The sequence below is a fragment of the Arachis stenosperma genome, chromosome 2 (assembly GCF_014773155.1).
Source record: "Arachis stenosperma cultivar V10309 chromosome 2, arast.V10309.gnm1.PFL2, whole genome shotgun sequence".
NCBI classification, from domain to species: Eukaryota; Viridiplantae; Streptophyta; class Magnoliopsida; order Fabales; family Fabaceae; genus Arachis; species Arachis stenosperma.
In genome coordinates, this window is record NC_080378.1 from 4,596,920 (window position 1) to 4,609,805 (window position 12,886).

Genomic DNA, 12,886 nt, shown 5'->3' on the forward strand with positions numbered 1-12,886 from the left:
CACATTTTCAATCCCTATTCTCTATAGGAACACTACATTACTAGCCACTTGAAAAAGTTTAAAATACATGTGCAGTCCAATCACTGAGAAATTCAGTGTTTAATTGATGCTCTAATACATGAATAAGGTTAACATAATCCATTATGCTTACTTTTCAATAATATATCCCTTGTAGAGATCATTTCATGGTGGGGAAAAAATCATGTCAATACTCTCACACCAGATTTGCCAGTTGAACAACACACATGGTAAAGGCAGTCTAAAGATTTGCTCAAATCTACATTACATCACACAGCAGTTCTTTAATTTGAGATGAAGATTTTCTCCTTCCAATCATTCAGCTCATACTCATTGCTTGTCACTGAAAGATACATAAAATCAAAGGCGTATCTTTAATACATTGCAAATTCAGTTAAGTATAGAGTTTCTGGATGATAAGATAAAAGGATATCAAACTTTCATAATGACATCAGTTATCTTTTTATCTTATATAAAAAAGGTAGAAGTCATAAATGACTGCATTTCTGTTGCTTTTTCTTTACTGAAACTGCAATTCAAGATTCTGTCCAGAGCTGCAATGCTCTCATGGCAATTGCTGCTTAATCCTCAATGTATCCCCTGAAACACAAATTAAAAAACATTAAAAGAAGTGTTTGTCATCACAAAAGCCACACACGCTTATTGTTCTACATTCTCTCTTTTCTTGTTTATTTTTTATACCATTTTTAGTAATGCAGATATGTGAAAACCTCATGAACACAATGTTGGATCATTGGTTTAATTTTGATCCTTCTATTTTGAAAGCTTATACATCTCATGCATGCTGCTTCCTTTGACTATCCGACATGAATCTTGCAACATAACAGCGAGCTCAGACAAAGAATTGGCAAGACAGAAAGACCATTTTATAACTCTTTTCTTTCCACAAATCAAGCTATCATTTATTTGTTCTCTATGCAAAAAAGCAAAAATAAAATTATAGAGAGAAACGGAGAAATATACCAACAACAACAAAAGCTTTTCAATGATAAGTGCCACTTCAACTTTCTCCATCATCTTTGCTTTTCAATAACATGAAGCCAAAATGAGAAACACAGTTTCTAGTTCCCAACACATCAATCCAGCCTAATTACCACCTCAAATGAACTTAGAACTAAATGAAGAAATATAGTCAATGCATAGGATTACATCTCAACATGTACACAAGCTACCTACAGAAGATAGTAGAAACAATAAATTTGAATCATCCATTTGTTCAATACATCTAAAAAAAATCTCAAATGTTGAATACACCAAAGACAAAAAATTTCCTATTTGACAAATGAGATATGAACACAAACATTGTATTCAGAAATTATATTTTTTATTATTTAATTTTAAACGTATATTAGTAAATGGTGAATTATTTGTTTCTTTAATTAGTGAAAAAGACGGAGACATCATTTTGTGATGAAGTGCATATAACTCAAGCTAATCAAGTAATCATAAACTTGCATTCCACTTTACCAACGAGCTATAGCTCAAATAGTATAATCTCCCTATCCTTACCTAGAGGTCTCGGGGGTTCGAGTCTCTCCTAATTTTGGAAAAAAAAAAAACTTGCATTCCACCTTAAGAAGGATGGTACATATACGTTTGAAATTGAACTACAACCAAGATATCTTTCTCTAACTGACTAACTGACATGCATGCATACACGCTAAACTCATGAGAATGAGATCAATATTTTGTCACAGATTCTTGGCCGAAGCATGCCCTTTGTTTCTGGAACCTTCAGGAACACAAATATCCAGGAGTTGGAACAAGCAACAGCATATATGCCAAAGAAACCGGCGAGTCCGATTGAACTGAGCATCACAGGCAGTATGCATGTGGCAATTATGCTTCCAATCCATAACACTAGAGCGCACATAACTATGCAGAGGCCGCACACCCTTGTTGGAAAAATCTCAGAGCAGAGTAAGTTTGGAATTGGTCCATAGGCCATCTTAAAGCAGCAGAAACAAAAGCATAAGAGACTATCAACACAGGAATCGCGGCGAGTAGTAGTTGCCTGCATATTAAGGAATCTGTTTTTGACAAGTAGACAACAAACAGAAGCAAATAGAAAGATGCTTAAAAAGTGTACTTTTTTCAAAGTATCCTAAAACATAATTTGAACCTTCCATTTCATGAAGCAAGTATTTAGCCAACTCTGGTGGCCAATTTGAAGGGTTAAATTTTGAGATCCCCAGAGTGTCTTCAAAATGATAACAGAAATACACAACTAAACAGGTATTAAACTGCCAAACCAAAAAAAAAAGCGTACCTTCTTCCTGAGATATCTATGAGCCTCATGCTTAACGCTATACCAGGAAGAATCAACAAGGTTGTGACATCACTGATTAGGAATGATGTAGATTTGGAGCTAATGCCAATATCTTTAAGAAGTGTTTCAACACCCGCCTCTTGAAGAATTTGAGGAGTGTAATATAGAACCCAGTTTATCCCTGCAAACTACACAGATGTTTAATGTTTAGAACTTCATGGTCATTTGGTGTTCAAAGAGAATTGAAACAACATAAACATATATATACACTACCTTAATAATTAAGTAAGGATACAAAAGAATCTCAAATAAGTAAACAAATCAAATGCTTACATTAAGTCAAAACAATCAAGCACCACAGCATATAAATGTGAACCAAAAACATGAAATGTTTACAAAACCAGAGTTAGTTTGCGCACGCAAGCCATCTCACCCTCCAAATCTTATCTTAATCCTCCAACCATTCGGAACAAAAAAGTACATCCAGAACTTGCTATCGAAATTTCAGCCCAAACTACCACTGAACCACTCCCCAACCGCAGATTTACCGTGACTGCATAATCAACCCAAAAAGAAGAAAAAGAATTATCATTCTAGTAACAATATGGTAATGAAAATTGAGGTCCATTACATCAAATTAATCCATACCGAAGTGCATATTATTCGAGTATGATCACAAAATTGTAAAACTTAAATTATCAATTTAGTAAAAGTATGATCATCTTCATGAAATGTTTGAACAAAAAAAATCAATTATTAGACTAGACGTGTAGTTTAAGAACTCACATAATTTTCAAAAGAGGAGCTAGTAAGCTTGACACTCCCAGCAGAATCCACAAGCGATCAAACACTCAAAGTCCTGACCTAATATTTTCTTCAACAAGGTAAAGTTTATCAAGATTGTCTTTGATAACAGATTTTATTAATGAATAATGACATTACAGATGTCTTTATAAATTCATGTAATAAACTTGAATGCGTTAGAATGCTACATCTTTTTGTTTAAATTTACAAGCTCCACCACTCATTTGAGGTTTTGGCATTGTAACAGCTTTGGCAGCAGTTAAAGAACCAAAATTAAGTTTATATTTATAGCACATTTCGTTTAGCATGTACATTAAAAAAATAAGAAAGGTAGAAACACCACCTTTCCCTGAACTGCATATAACTAATCCCTTCTCAAATCAAGTTTTCATCATCTCTTTTTCTTTCTCCCAACAAAAATAGGAAAAGTAAATTGTGAGGAGGAAAGGAGTAACTATACCAACCTGAAGCTAAAATAATAGAGCACCTCTTCTGATGAACTTTGGATTGAATGAAGATAATTTAGATATGGTTACCAAACCTCAATATGTACTTCCTGAAACACAAATTAAAAAATATTTCTAAGACTTAAAAGTATTTGTCATCACAGAAAGCACACACACAATTATGTGAAAACCTCGTGAACACAATTGGTTTGATATATGTACAGAACTGCACACACCATTGAGTAAAGTTGATAGGAACAAAATTGTTGCTGATGGCATCACTACAACTTCTTTGACTACTTCAGGTACATGATTGTCATCTTCAAATATGGAAAGCATATTCTTTGAATCTTGACTGCATTAGCTACATAACTTGGTCACCTCGGGAAATCTGTTTGATAACGTGCCCAAATCCAAAACGGAAGAAATAGTTATTATTACAGAACCATTTCTTAGTATTAGAAATAGCTTATTATAGGCATCTACTACTATTTATTTTATGAAAGATTCAATCTATGCACAAAAAACTTATACACCTTATGCTTGCTGATTCCTTTCACTATCCTACATGAATCTTGCAACAACAGCAAGAAAGGATATTTCTTTAACTAGAACTGCAAACTGAGAGCTTTCCCGACAATTGAAAGAAAAGAATGCAAAATTTCCAGTTGGGATATGAGTTCATGTGGTTAATGCTGTTTAGAGAAAGAGAAAAAAAATTTGACTTGAAGGAAAAGGAAATTGATGCATGTGTGAATTTCATTGTGGTAGCATGACAAACATGAAGGTTAGAGAATTACCTGCTCAGAAATCTCTACTCAGAAAATTTGTTAGAAATAAACTATAATGGTGGGGATGTGGGAAATTTTGGACCAAACTTGTTGATGCTTGTTCTTGCAGTGTTCGCCCAGCAAACCACAGCCGTCAAGTTGAAGTAGTAAGAGAGAGGGAGGCAGCTTTTCTCCTGCAATATTCTCCAGCTTATCACACCATGAAATGTGTAATTCTTGGAGGGAGGTGAGGCGGAGAAGCTCGTTGCACTCCAATGTCTCCAGAGTGTTAAAGTTGAAGAGATGTAGAGTGGTAAGGGAGGGAAGGCGAGGCAGCGAACCCACCTCTGGGTATGACTTTATTCTGCTCTCCCAGCCATCACAATCTGAGATGGTGAGATGAGTGAGGTTGTCCAAGTTGCCCATCCATGATAGACCTCTCAGTTGTTCCTTGCATTCTCCTATCCTAAGCTCTTTCAGGTTAGCCGGCAAACCACCCTCTGGCCACCTGCAAATGTTTGGGCAACCTGCTATGTCGAGAGACTCTAAATTTGGCAATGCCTCCAACTTCGAGCACCTGCTAACATGGAGATGAGTCAAGTTGGGTGTAGCCAGTCCTTCTTGGGGAAATGACACAAACTGGGGGCAGTTAGAGATGGTGAGATGTTGAAGAGCAGCGTGTGGTGGCTCTGACATTGAAACTGATTCCAGATTTGAACACCATTTTATCTCCAGATTCTGGATATTGGGAAAGGCATCCAATGACAATGAGGTCAGTGAAGCACAGCTTTTATATATTTGTAGATGTACCAAATCATACTTGTGTTGTTGCTGGAGTAATTCAGTTTGGCGGCAACGAGAGATTGTGAGCTTTTGCAAAGATTTGGGTAAACAATTGCCCCCCAAGGATACAACAGACACACACCCTGAGATTTCTATTTCTTGGAGGGAAGTTAGATGGTGGATGATCCTTGCCTTAAATGCACACTCCGCCACACATTCAAATCCTCTAATTGATAACCTATCCCCATCAAGTCTCATCTCTTTAATCCATCGTGGACGATGTTCTCGTATTTTCAGTTGGCGCACTTTGGAAACATCCGATGAGGAAGAAACGATTCTCATTAATACCTGATTAACCATATCTCCCTTTAACATTCGACAATGTCTTATTTGAAGCCTCTTTAGCTGAGGAAAGGCTTCCGAGTCAGGTAAATGCCACTCCTCCCAAGATGTCATCTGATCAAATTCCAATGTCTCCAATGAGGGAAACGGTGCAATAAGCGAAGAATGTTGATGGCCTTCATTCTTGTAAAACTCCTTGCCAATGCTCTTCAGCTCATCAAACCTTTCAATGCGGAGGGACTTTAGAGATGGCAGCTGTCCAAGTGAAGGCAGCACGCAGCAATTCCGGCAATATTGTAGAGATACACTTGTCATGTTTTGGTACAAGGAATGCCCAATCCAGTCTGGAAATATTTTACCTTTGTATCCAAAAACAGTCAACTTTTTCAAGCCAGTGTGCGGTTGCAAGCCCCCAAGTATATCTTGTTCATCAGTATGTGTGTTTGAAACCATATCATCACCTGAAGACACAGACCAATTCAACAATAACTCCTCAATGTGCTTCTTATCTATTACCCTTGCACTCCTTGCCTCATTTGCATCAACCACATTCTCCAATTTCTGAATCATAAGTGATCCATGAAGATTTAAAAGCCCTCCTAACTCTTCCATTCTATTGTCTTCTTGCTTTCCCACCACAAAGTTGCTTAAAATGTGCAACTGTTTTAATTTGCCCATTCCTTTTGGCATTTCTTTCAGAAAAGTACCCCTTATATCAAGATGCCGCAAATTCAGAAGCTTATACATGCCATTGGGTAGCATAGTCAGCATTGAACAATCTTCTAACTTTAAAGTTTGTAAATTATACAACTTGCACAATGACTCGGACAATACCTCAATATTACTCCAAGAAAGATCCAAATAGCGCAGGTGGATCAATTTATCTATTGAATCAGGAAATATATCGAGTCTACCAAAGGACAAAACTCTCAAGTATTTATTCTTTGACAATATGTCACGTGGTAATGTTGCGGGTGCTTTCTCGTAATAAGACCAATCATTGATATACAATAATGTCCTCAAAGATTCTATTTTGCTAGAGGAGCATGTTTTCTCAGAGATTGAATGATTGTATGACAAATGCCGAGTTAGAATACTCATCTCTTCTTTTTCACCAAATCTACAATAAAGATCTCCAGCAAGAAAAGTTGCCAAGTCATGTATGAGATCATGCATCACAAAATACTTCTCGACATCGTTCTGCTTGAAGAATAGTCTTGAAACCAAGCCATCAAAACACTCACCACCAACTTCTTCTAGAGTCTGTCCCCTCCTTGGTGGTTTTAAAAGATCTTCAGCCATCCACAGTAAGATTAATTCATCTTTATCAAGTTTATAATCTTTGGGATATAATGAACAATAAACAAAGCAACGTTTTAAATGAGCAGGCAGATGATAGTAACTTATTAACAATGCAGGAATGATCTTACTGTCTGTCATAGGAAATTGCCAAATATCACTGGATAGTATTTTATTCCATTCCCCAGCATCATGCTTTGAGCGCAACAAGCGTCCAAGTGTTTCTGCCGCTAATGGCAAGCCATCACACCTTTCAACAATCTTTCTACCAATTACTTCCAGTTCTGAGCTCCCATTTGATTCAGGAAAGGATGCATTGTAAGCAAAAATAGACCAACAAAAATCATTTGACAGTCCCTTGAGAGAGTAAGAGCTATAATTTTGGACGGTCGGACCAACATTTTCCTTGCGGGTAGTTAGAAGAATAGTGCTTCCTTTTCTCCCATGTTGGAAAGGGACAATAAAACTATTCCACATGTCAGCATCTTCACTCCAAACATCGTCCAAAACAATAAAGAACTTCTTTTCAGAGAGTTTTTTCTTCAAATCTTGTTGAAGTAAATCAAAGCTGTCAAGACTACAAACACCCGAAGAGATCCCCTTTATAACATTCTTTGTAGTCTCAACAACATCAAATTTTTCAGAAACACAAATCCATGCTTTCAGATCAACCCCGTCCATCAAATCCTTGTTGTTGTAGAGGCATTGTGCTAAAGTAGTTTTACCAACACCGCCCATACCAACAACAGAGATGACGGACAAGTTATGATGATTGTTGTCATTGAGCATCTTGATTAGTGCCTGTTGGTCACCATCCCTGCCGAACACATTCCCCTTCACAAGAGAAGTGGATGGAGGTCTCCATGAGGAGCTTCCCGTTGGAATCTCTTTGAGACCAAGGCTATCTTTGCGTTTCTCAAGATCTTCTATTCTTTTTACCACATCTTCTATCTTAATCGCCATCTTCCTATTATACAAATTAAGGGAGCAAGGAAGATGAATGCGTACCTTCTTGCGAATTTCAGCTCTGATTAAGACACGGTCCAGCAAGTCATCAGCAGTGTAGAGAGCATCCCTGAGACTATCAAGCCATTTCCTCACAAGTTCGTTTCCAAACTGTTTCTGCTCCGCGTCGGCGACCAGAGCTTCAGCAGCCAAGAGAGCAGTCTTCATCTTCTCAACCAACTGTCGATTCAGCTTCTTCCCCACCACCAGGTTGACAAACTCAGAAGAAATGAACCTATCAAAAACAACGTTGATGAAGCCAGAGAGAAAAGCTCCAGCAACAAGTGCTTCAGCCATGGTGTGATGATCACACACAACAGCAAATTAATCAATGCGTAATTGGAATTTCAGAATGTAAAAAAGAGAGAGCAATATTGTAATAATGCTTGCAAGGTATTCAGCAATAATGGGCATATAGCGAGACATCAAAATCGCAAAGGTTCCTCAGCAAAAAGACTTTGGCATCGCGTGGAGTGCAAAACTGGGTTTGCTCTTTACTTCTTTTTCATATTCTTCTTTGAAGGATGAAACAAAGTATCAAAAAGCAAAAGTGAGACCAAAGCAAACTCCAAAAGTAGTCTTTATGGAAATTAATTAACTCTATAATCTAAAGTAGGATCTTGAAGCAAAAATCTTATATATTTAAATACAAGTATTATATACAAATATTCTTTGGTATTTTGTATACAAATATTCTTACATACAGATACTTTTATGTACAATAGACCCCAAACTTGTGAAGTGTGAGGAGCCTAAAACAGTTCCACCTGATGTAGAAGAGTAATGTAGTGCTGTTGTGAAATGCAGATGGAAGAGCAGGAAGAGGTTCAATCTTCTGAGGAATCATCATATGGCTGGGTGAAAGTTGAGTTCTCGAAAGAAGAGGAACTCAAAGGCGATGTGCAGCGAGATATAGCTATCGAATGTGAAGAGGAAACTGGAAATGAAGCTGAATTGCCGATCATGGAGTCCGTGAAAAGCGATGCAGAACTTGTTAGTGACTCACACAGGGAAGAGGACTAGAGGAGAACAAAAAGAAGTTAACACAGCAAGAGGAACAAGCTGAGAATGAAGAGAAGCTTGCTGCACAAGTAACCGGTGTTAACAATGGAGACACAGCATTATCAAAAGAGGTAGATCATGTTGCTGAACATATTGGAAGAAAATGAGAAGCTGAGAAATATGAAAAACGGGTTACTTGTTGCTGGGAATGAACAATTGAAAGTGATATCAGATTTGACAGAGATGGTTAAGGATTTGGAGAAGAGATTAGCAAGGAGCAAGAAGAGAATGAGGACTAAGAGGTTCAAACCAGCATCATCATTGTCCAAGATTATTTCAAAGAAAGATCCATTGCAACATAGAGCTATTGGTGTTGCAATCTATCTATTATCTATATATTAAAAGAGAGTTAAAGTAGCCTCTAAATTTATTTTTAGTCTTCTAGACTTTTAGCATGATGCGGTTCTAAATTTATTGTCAGCCTTTTAATCTTCTTTCTCTGTATGTCTTATTATTTATTAATTTTAATATTATTCTTCAAATACAATAAAAAAACGAAATAACAATAAAAATAATCAAGTGTTCCATTAAATTCAATGTAAATCAATGTACTAAAATTATTAAATGTTATAAGAAATAAAATTCAATGTAAATCAATGTCAATTCTACTTTAAAATTTCATTAAAATTATAAAATATTACAAAAACTTAATAAAATTTAATGTACATTTACTATATTTTACATTGATCTTAATGTCACATTACAAAAAAAATTAATTTACTTTTAAGATCCCACAAAAATTGTTAAATGTTACAAGAAACAAAGATTAAATATACAAATTCTTTTAAAGTTTCACTAAAGTTAGTTAGAATGATCAATCTATTTTAAATGTAATAAGTTGTAATATTAGTTTTAAAATATAAATAAATAAATTTTTTAAATATAATTAAAAATAGCATAATTATATATTATACAATTAGATATTATATTTTTATCTTTTTTATAACTTTTTTCTTTGTATAATATCATATAGTTTTTTTAAAATATCATTTTTCATATTCTCTTATTCTTTAATGTTATATAGGTTATTACTCTACACTTTTAATATTAATAAATTTTTTTAATATGTATCAATTGAGTTAATTTTAATTTATTCTAATTTTAATTCATTTTTGCTAAATATATGTACTAACTACTAAGTGATTATATAATTGTACTTATTAAGAAGAAGGTGAAGAAAAAAATGATAGTGACTCAATCAATTAAGAAGAAGAATACTTGAATTAACATAATCACTAAATCAAGGTAACAACATTTTTTGTAAGGATTACTTGACGAGCTATCTAAATGTTAGTTCTCGTATATTTCTTTATAGTTAGTTTGCGCGTGAGACTTATCATGTGAATCACCTATCTTATACTAAAAGGTGCATTTTAAGGGGTGTATATAATAATGATGGTAATCAATGGCTAAGAGAAGAGGGTTGAATCTTAGCTCTCTTTTTGCTTAGTAATACTTGCTGTCTTTTGGAATATTTTAAGGAGATATTTTTCAGTTTTGTCTCCTATGCAGCAGAAACAGAAATATAGTAGAAGAGAGAGAGAATCACACCAAGAAGTATCCTGGTTCAGCTGCTAAGTGTAATGCAGCCTACATCCAGTCTCCATGACAACAATAATGGAATTTCACTATAATCTTGCAGATTACAGACACCAATTCTCCCTAGGAACTACCCTTTCTATTCGGGACAAGTCCAAAATCTATTCCCAATCTCGAACTTGACTTGGTCACCTACCAAGCTTTCAACTGCTAAGTACTAACCCAACTTATAAGGGAATTCCCACAGAATCGTGATACACAACACAGATGTACAAAGGACCTCTAGGACATCTATGACTTTTTCTTTAATTTTGTACACTCTGTCTTTTTTCGCTCACTGGCTTTTTCTTACAAACCTCACACTGTTTGCCTTTTTCACCATGAGACTCAAGACAGACAAAACTTAAAGAAAATACAAAATAGAAAACATTGAAGGAGAAGAAATTCTGTTAGCTTGGGTAGCTATAAGAACTCTGTGCTTACTCTCCTTATCTCAAGCCTTGGCTGTTCACCCTTATTATAGAAGGGAAAGCCTCCAAGGTTGAAACGATCCAGCCGAGCCAACTTCTTCTTCAATCACCAAACCGGTTCGGACAGAGAGAGGAGAGAGGGAACCGAATGCAAAAACCAACATCCAATTACCTCTTCCTCATCCCATCACTTCAACCTTCATCAATCTGACCCTTCCATCTTGACTTGATCCCCAAGAAGGATTTCTGATCCTTGATGAACACTTGATCCTTGACAGCTACAACTGCTCCACTTTTGCTTCCTCCTCCAAGTAGCTACAGTAGTTACCTTCTGTGATGGATGAACAAAAAGTAGAAACGAGCCATACCACAAGGATCTTCTTCTCTGACCGAATTGGATCTTTCACCATTTTTAGGCATGGTGATCCTGAGACTTCTTCACCACATCTTACCATAAGTGGCAAAGATCTCAGCCACGCCATATTGTAGATCTTCTTTTTGTAAGAGCCATCATCACCTTGGCCTCTTGCTTGTCTATAGCTTCTCTACTTCTACCTCTGATGGCTTGCTTCTTCAACCTTCTTCCTGAAATAGAAGTGACCGAAAGTAGAGAGAGAAGAGAGAGAAAATTGAAAGACTTTCAATGGAATTGAAGAGAGAAATTAAAATGTGTTAAGTTTCCACTTTCTAAAATCCCATGCCTTGTAACGTGGTTAATTCTAAAGTTTTGCCAAGTAAACGATATTACTGACATGACATTAGTAGAAAAAAAAAGATATCTTAAAAGTAATGTGGGTAAACTTATCCATCTATTTCTATATATTAAGAATAGATTTAGCCAGCACTTAACCAACAAACAAAAAATGAGAAATTTCATATTATTAGATATAATCTCACACCATTAAAAATATTATTAATAACTAATTAATGACTATAAATTACAAAAGTTATTGGCCCTAACATTCCTCATAATTTATATACAGATTTTGCTTCCTGCATTAAACTCCTGTACTATGTTAAAAATTGAGTACTAATTCCGCTACATCATGTTAAGCTTTATTTTACTACTTCAATTTAAGAAAACAAATGCACTTTTTTCTCCAAGAATATCTATCAATTTACAAACTTAATATATTAATAATTCAATATATTTAAAATTTATATCATGATACGATGAAAATTAAATGTTGTAAATGTTGTAAATACGAGTGCTGAAAAACTATATCTATTTGGCAGTGGCTGCTTTGTAGAATTCTTAAAAGTTTGCCACTTCCCTCTTGTTTACATAGAGTAGCTGAACTAGGATTGGCCTTCCATTATGATTTTCCATCTAAACAAATATCTTGTTTATCTTCAGATCTTGAAGCTTTTGAGTGATTCCATCAGAGTATCTGTCTTAAAGGTAGATTTTGGCAGAGGCGAAGAAGCCCCTTCGGTAGATTTGGAGTCACTCTTTGCCACATAAGCACTTTGGACTAGAATAAAGATTGTGCAAAAATTGCATTTGCAGTTTCATTATCCAGTGTGCTACATCTGTACATGTGTGAAACTTCTGTAGTAATTTTAGCTGTGAAGCTGTTAGGCATAGCAGTGAAGAAGAGAGTAAGAGCTAAGAGAGGTGTTAGTTCATGAGAGTTGATAACAGTTAGTGGTTTAGCTGAGCTGGCAATTCCGTTGAGAGTTCGTTACAGGAGTAGAGCACGTGATTGTTATGACTAGAGTCTTAAGCTAGTATAAATAATTAAATACTAAGCTACAGTGTGCTGTGATCATTTTTACTCGTCTTCATAATGAAATCATCCATCTCACTCTCACTCTCTCTCTTTCTCATTCTCTGATTTCTACTCTACTTTCTCATTCTCAAAGAGCCTTTGGTACCTTTCATAAGCACATAATAACCTCAAAATTCATTCAAGTTAGAGAACTAGAATTATATACACAGATATTATAACTCATGTGAAAGCCCACTGAGCTTGGAATGGCAATGAAATTAGGCTAATCCTAGTAATTATCTTCTTGTGGATCAATACTATTATGGATTTTCATTATTAGCATAAT

General features: G+C 35.5%; 2 protein-coding genes across 2 annotated transcripts in view; both read right to left on the minus strand.

Moving 5' to 3' along the window:
* Positions 1–3,633: 3,633 nt before the first annotated feature.
* The window catches only part of LOC130960807 (putative disease resistance protein At3g14460), a 94,525-nt gene continuing 85,272 nt past the window's right edge, over positions 3,634–12,886 (minus strand). The window contains exon 3 of the mRNA XM_057886281.1: positions 3,634–3,668. The gene's annotated coding sequence lies outside the window, so the exon portion shown is untranslated. The remainder of the gene's footprint in view (positions 3,669–12,886) is intronic.
* LOC130962407 (putative disease resistance protein At3g14460) lies at positions 4,389–8,054 on the minus strand. The gene has a single exon (XM_057888624.1). The coding sequence runs from the start codon at positions 8,052–8,054 to the stop codon at positions 4,389–4,391; it is 3,666 nt and encodes a 1,221-aa protein (XP_057744607.1).

Coding starts and splice junctions, on each gene's coding strand:
- LOC130962407 (XM_057888624.1), bottom strand. CDS start 8,054: ATGGCTGAAGCACTTGTTGCTGGAGCTTTTCTCTCTGGCTTCATCAAC.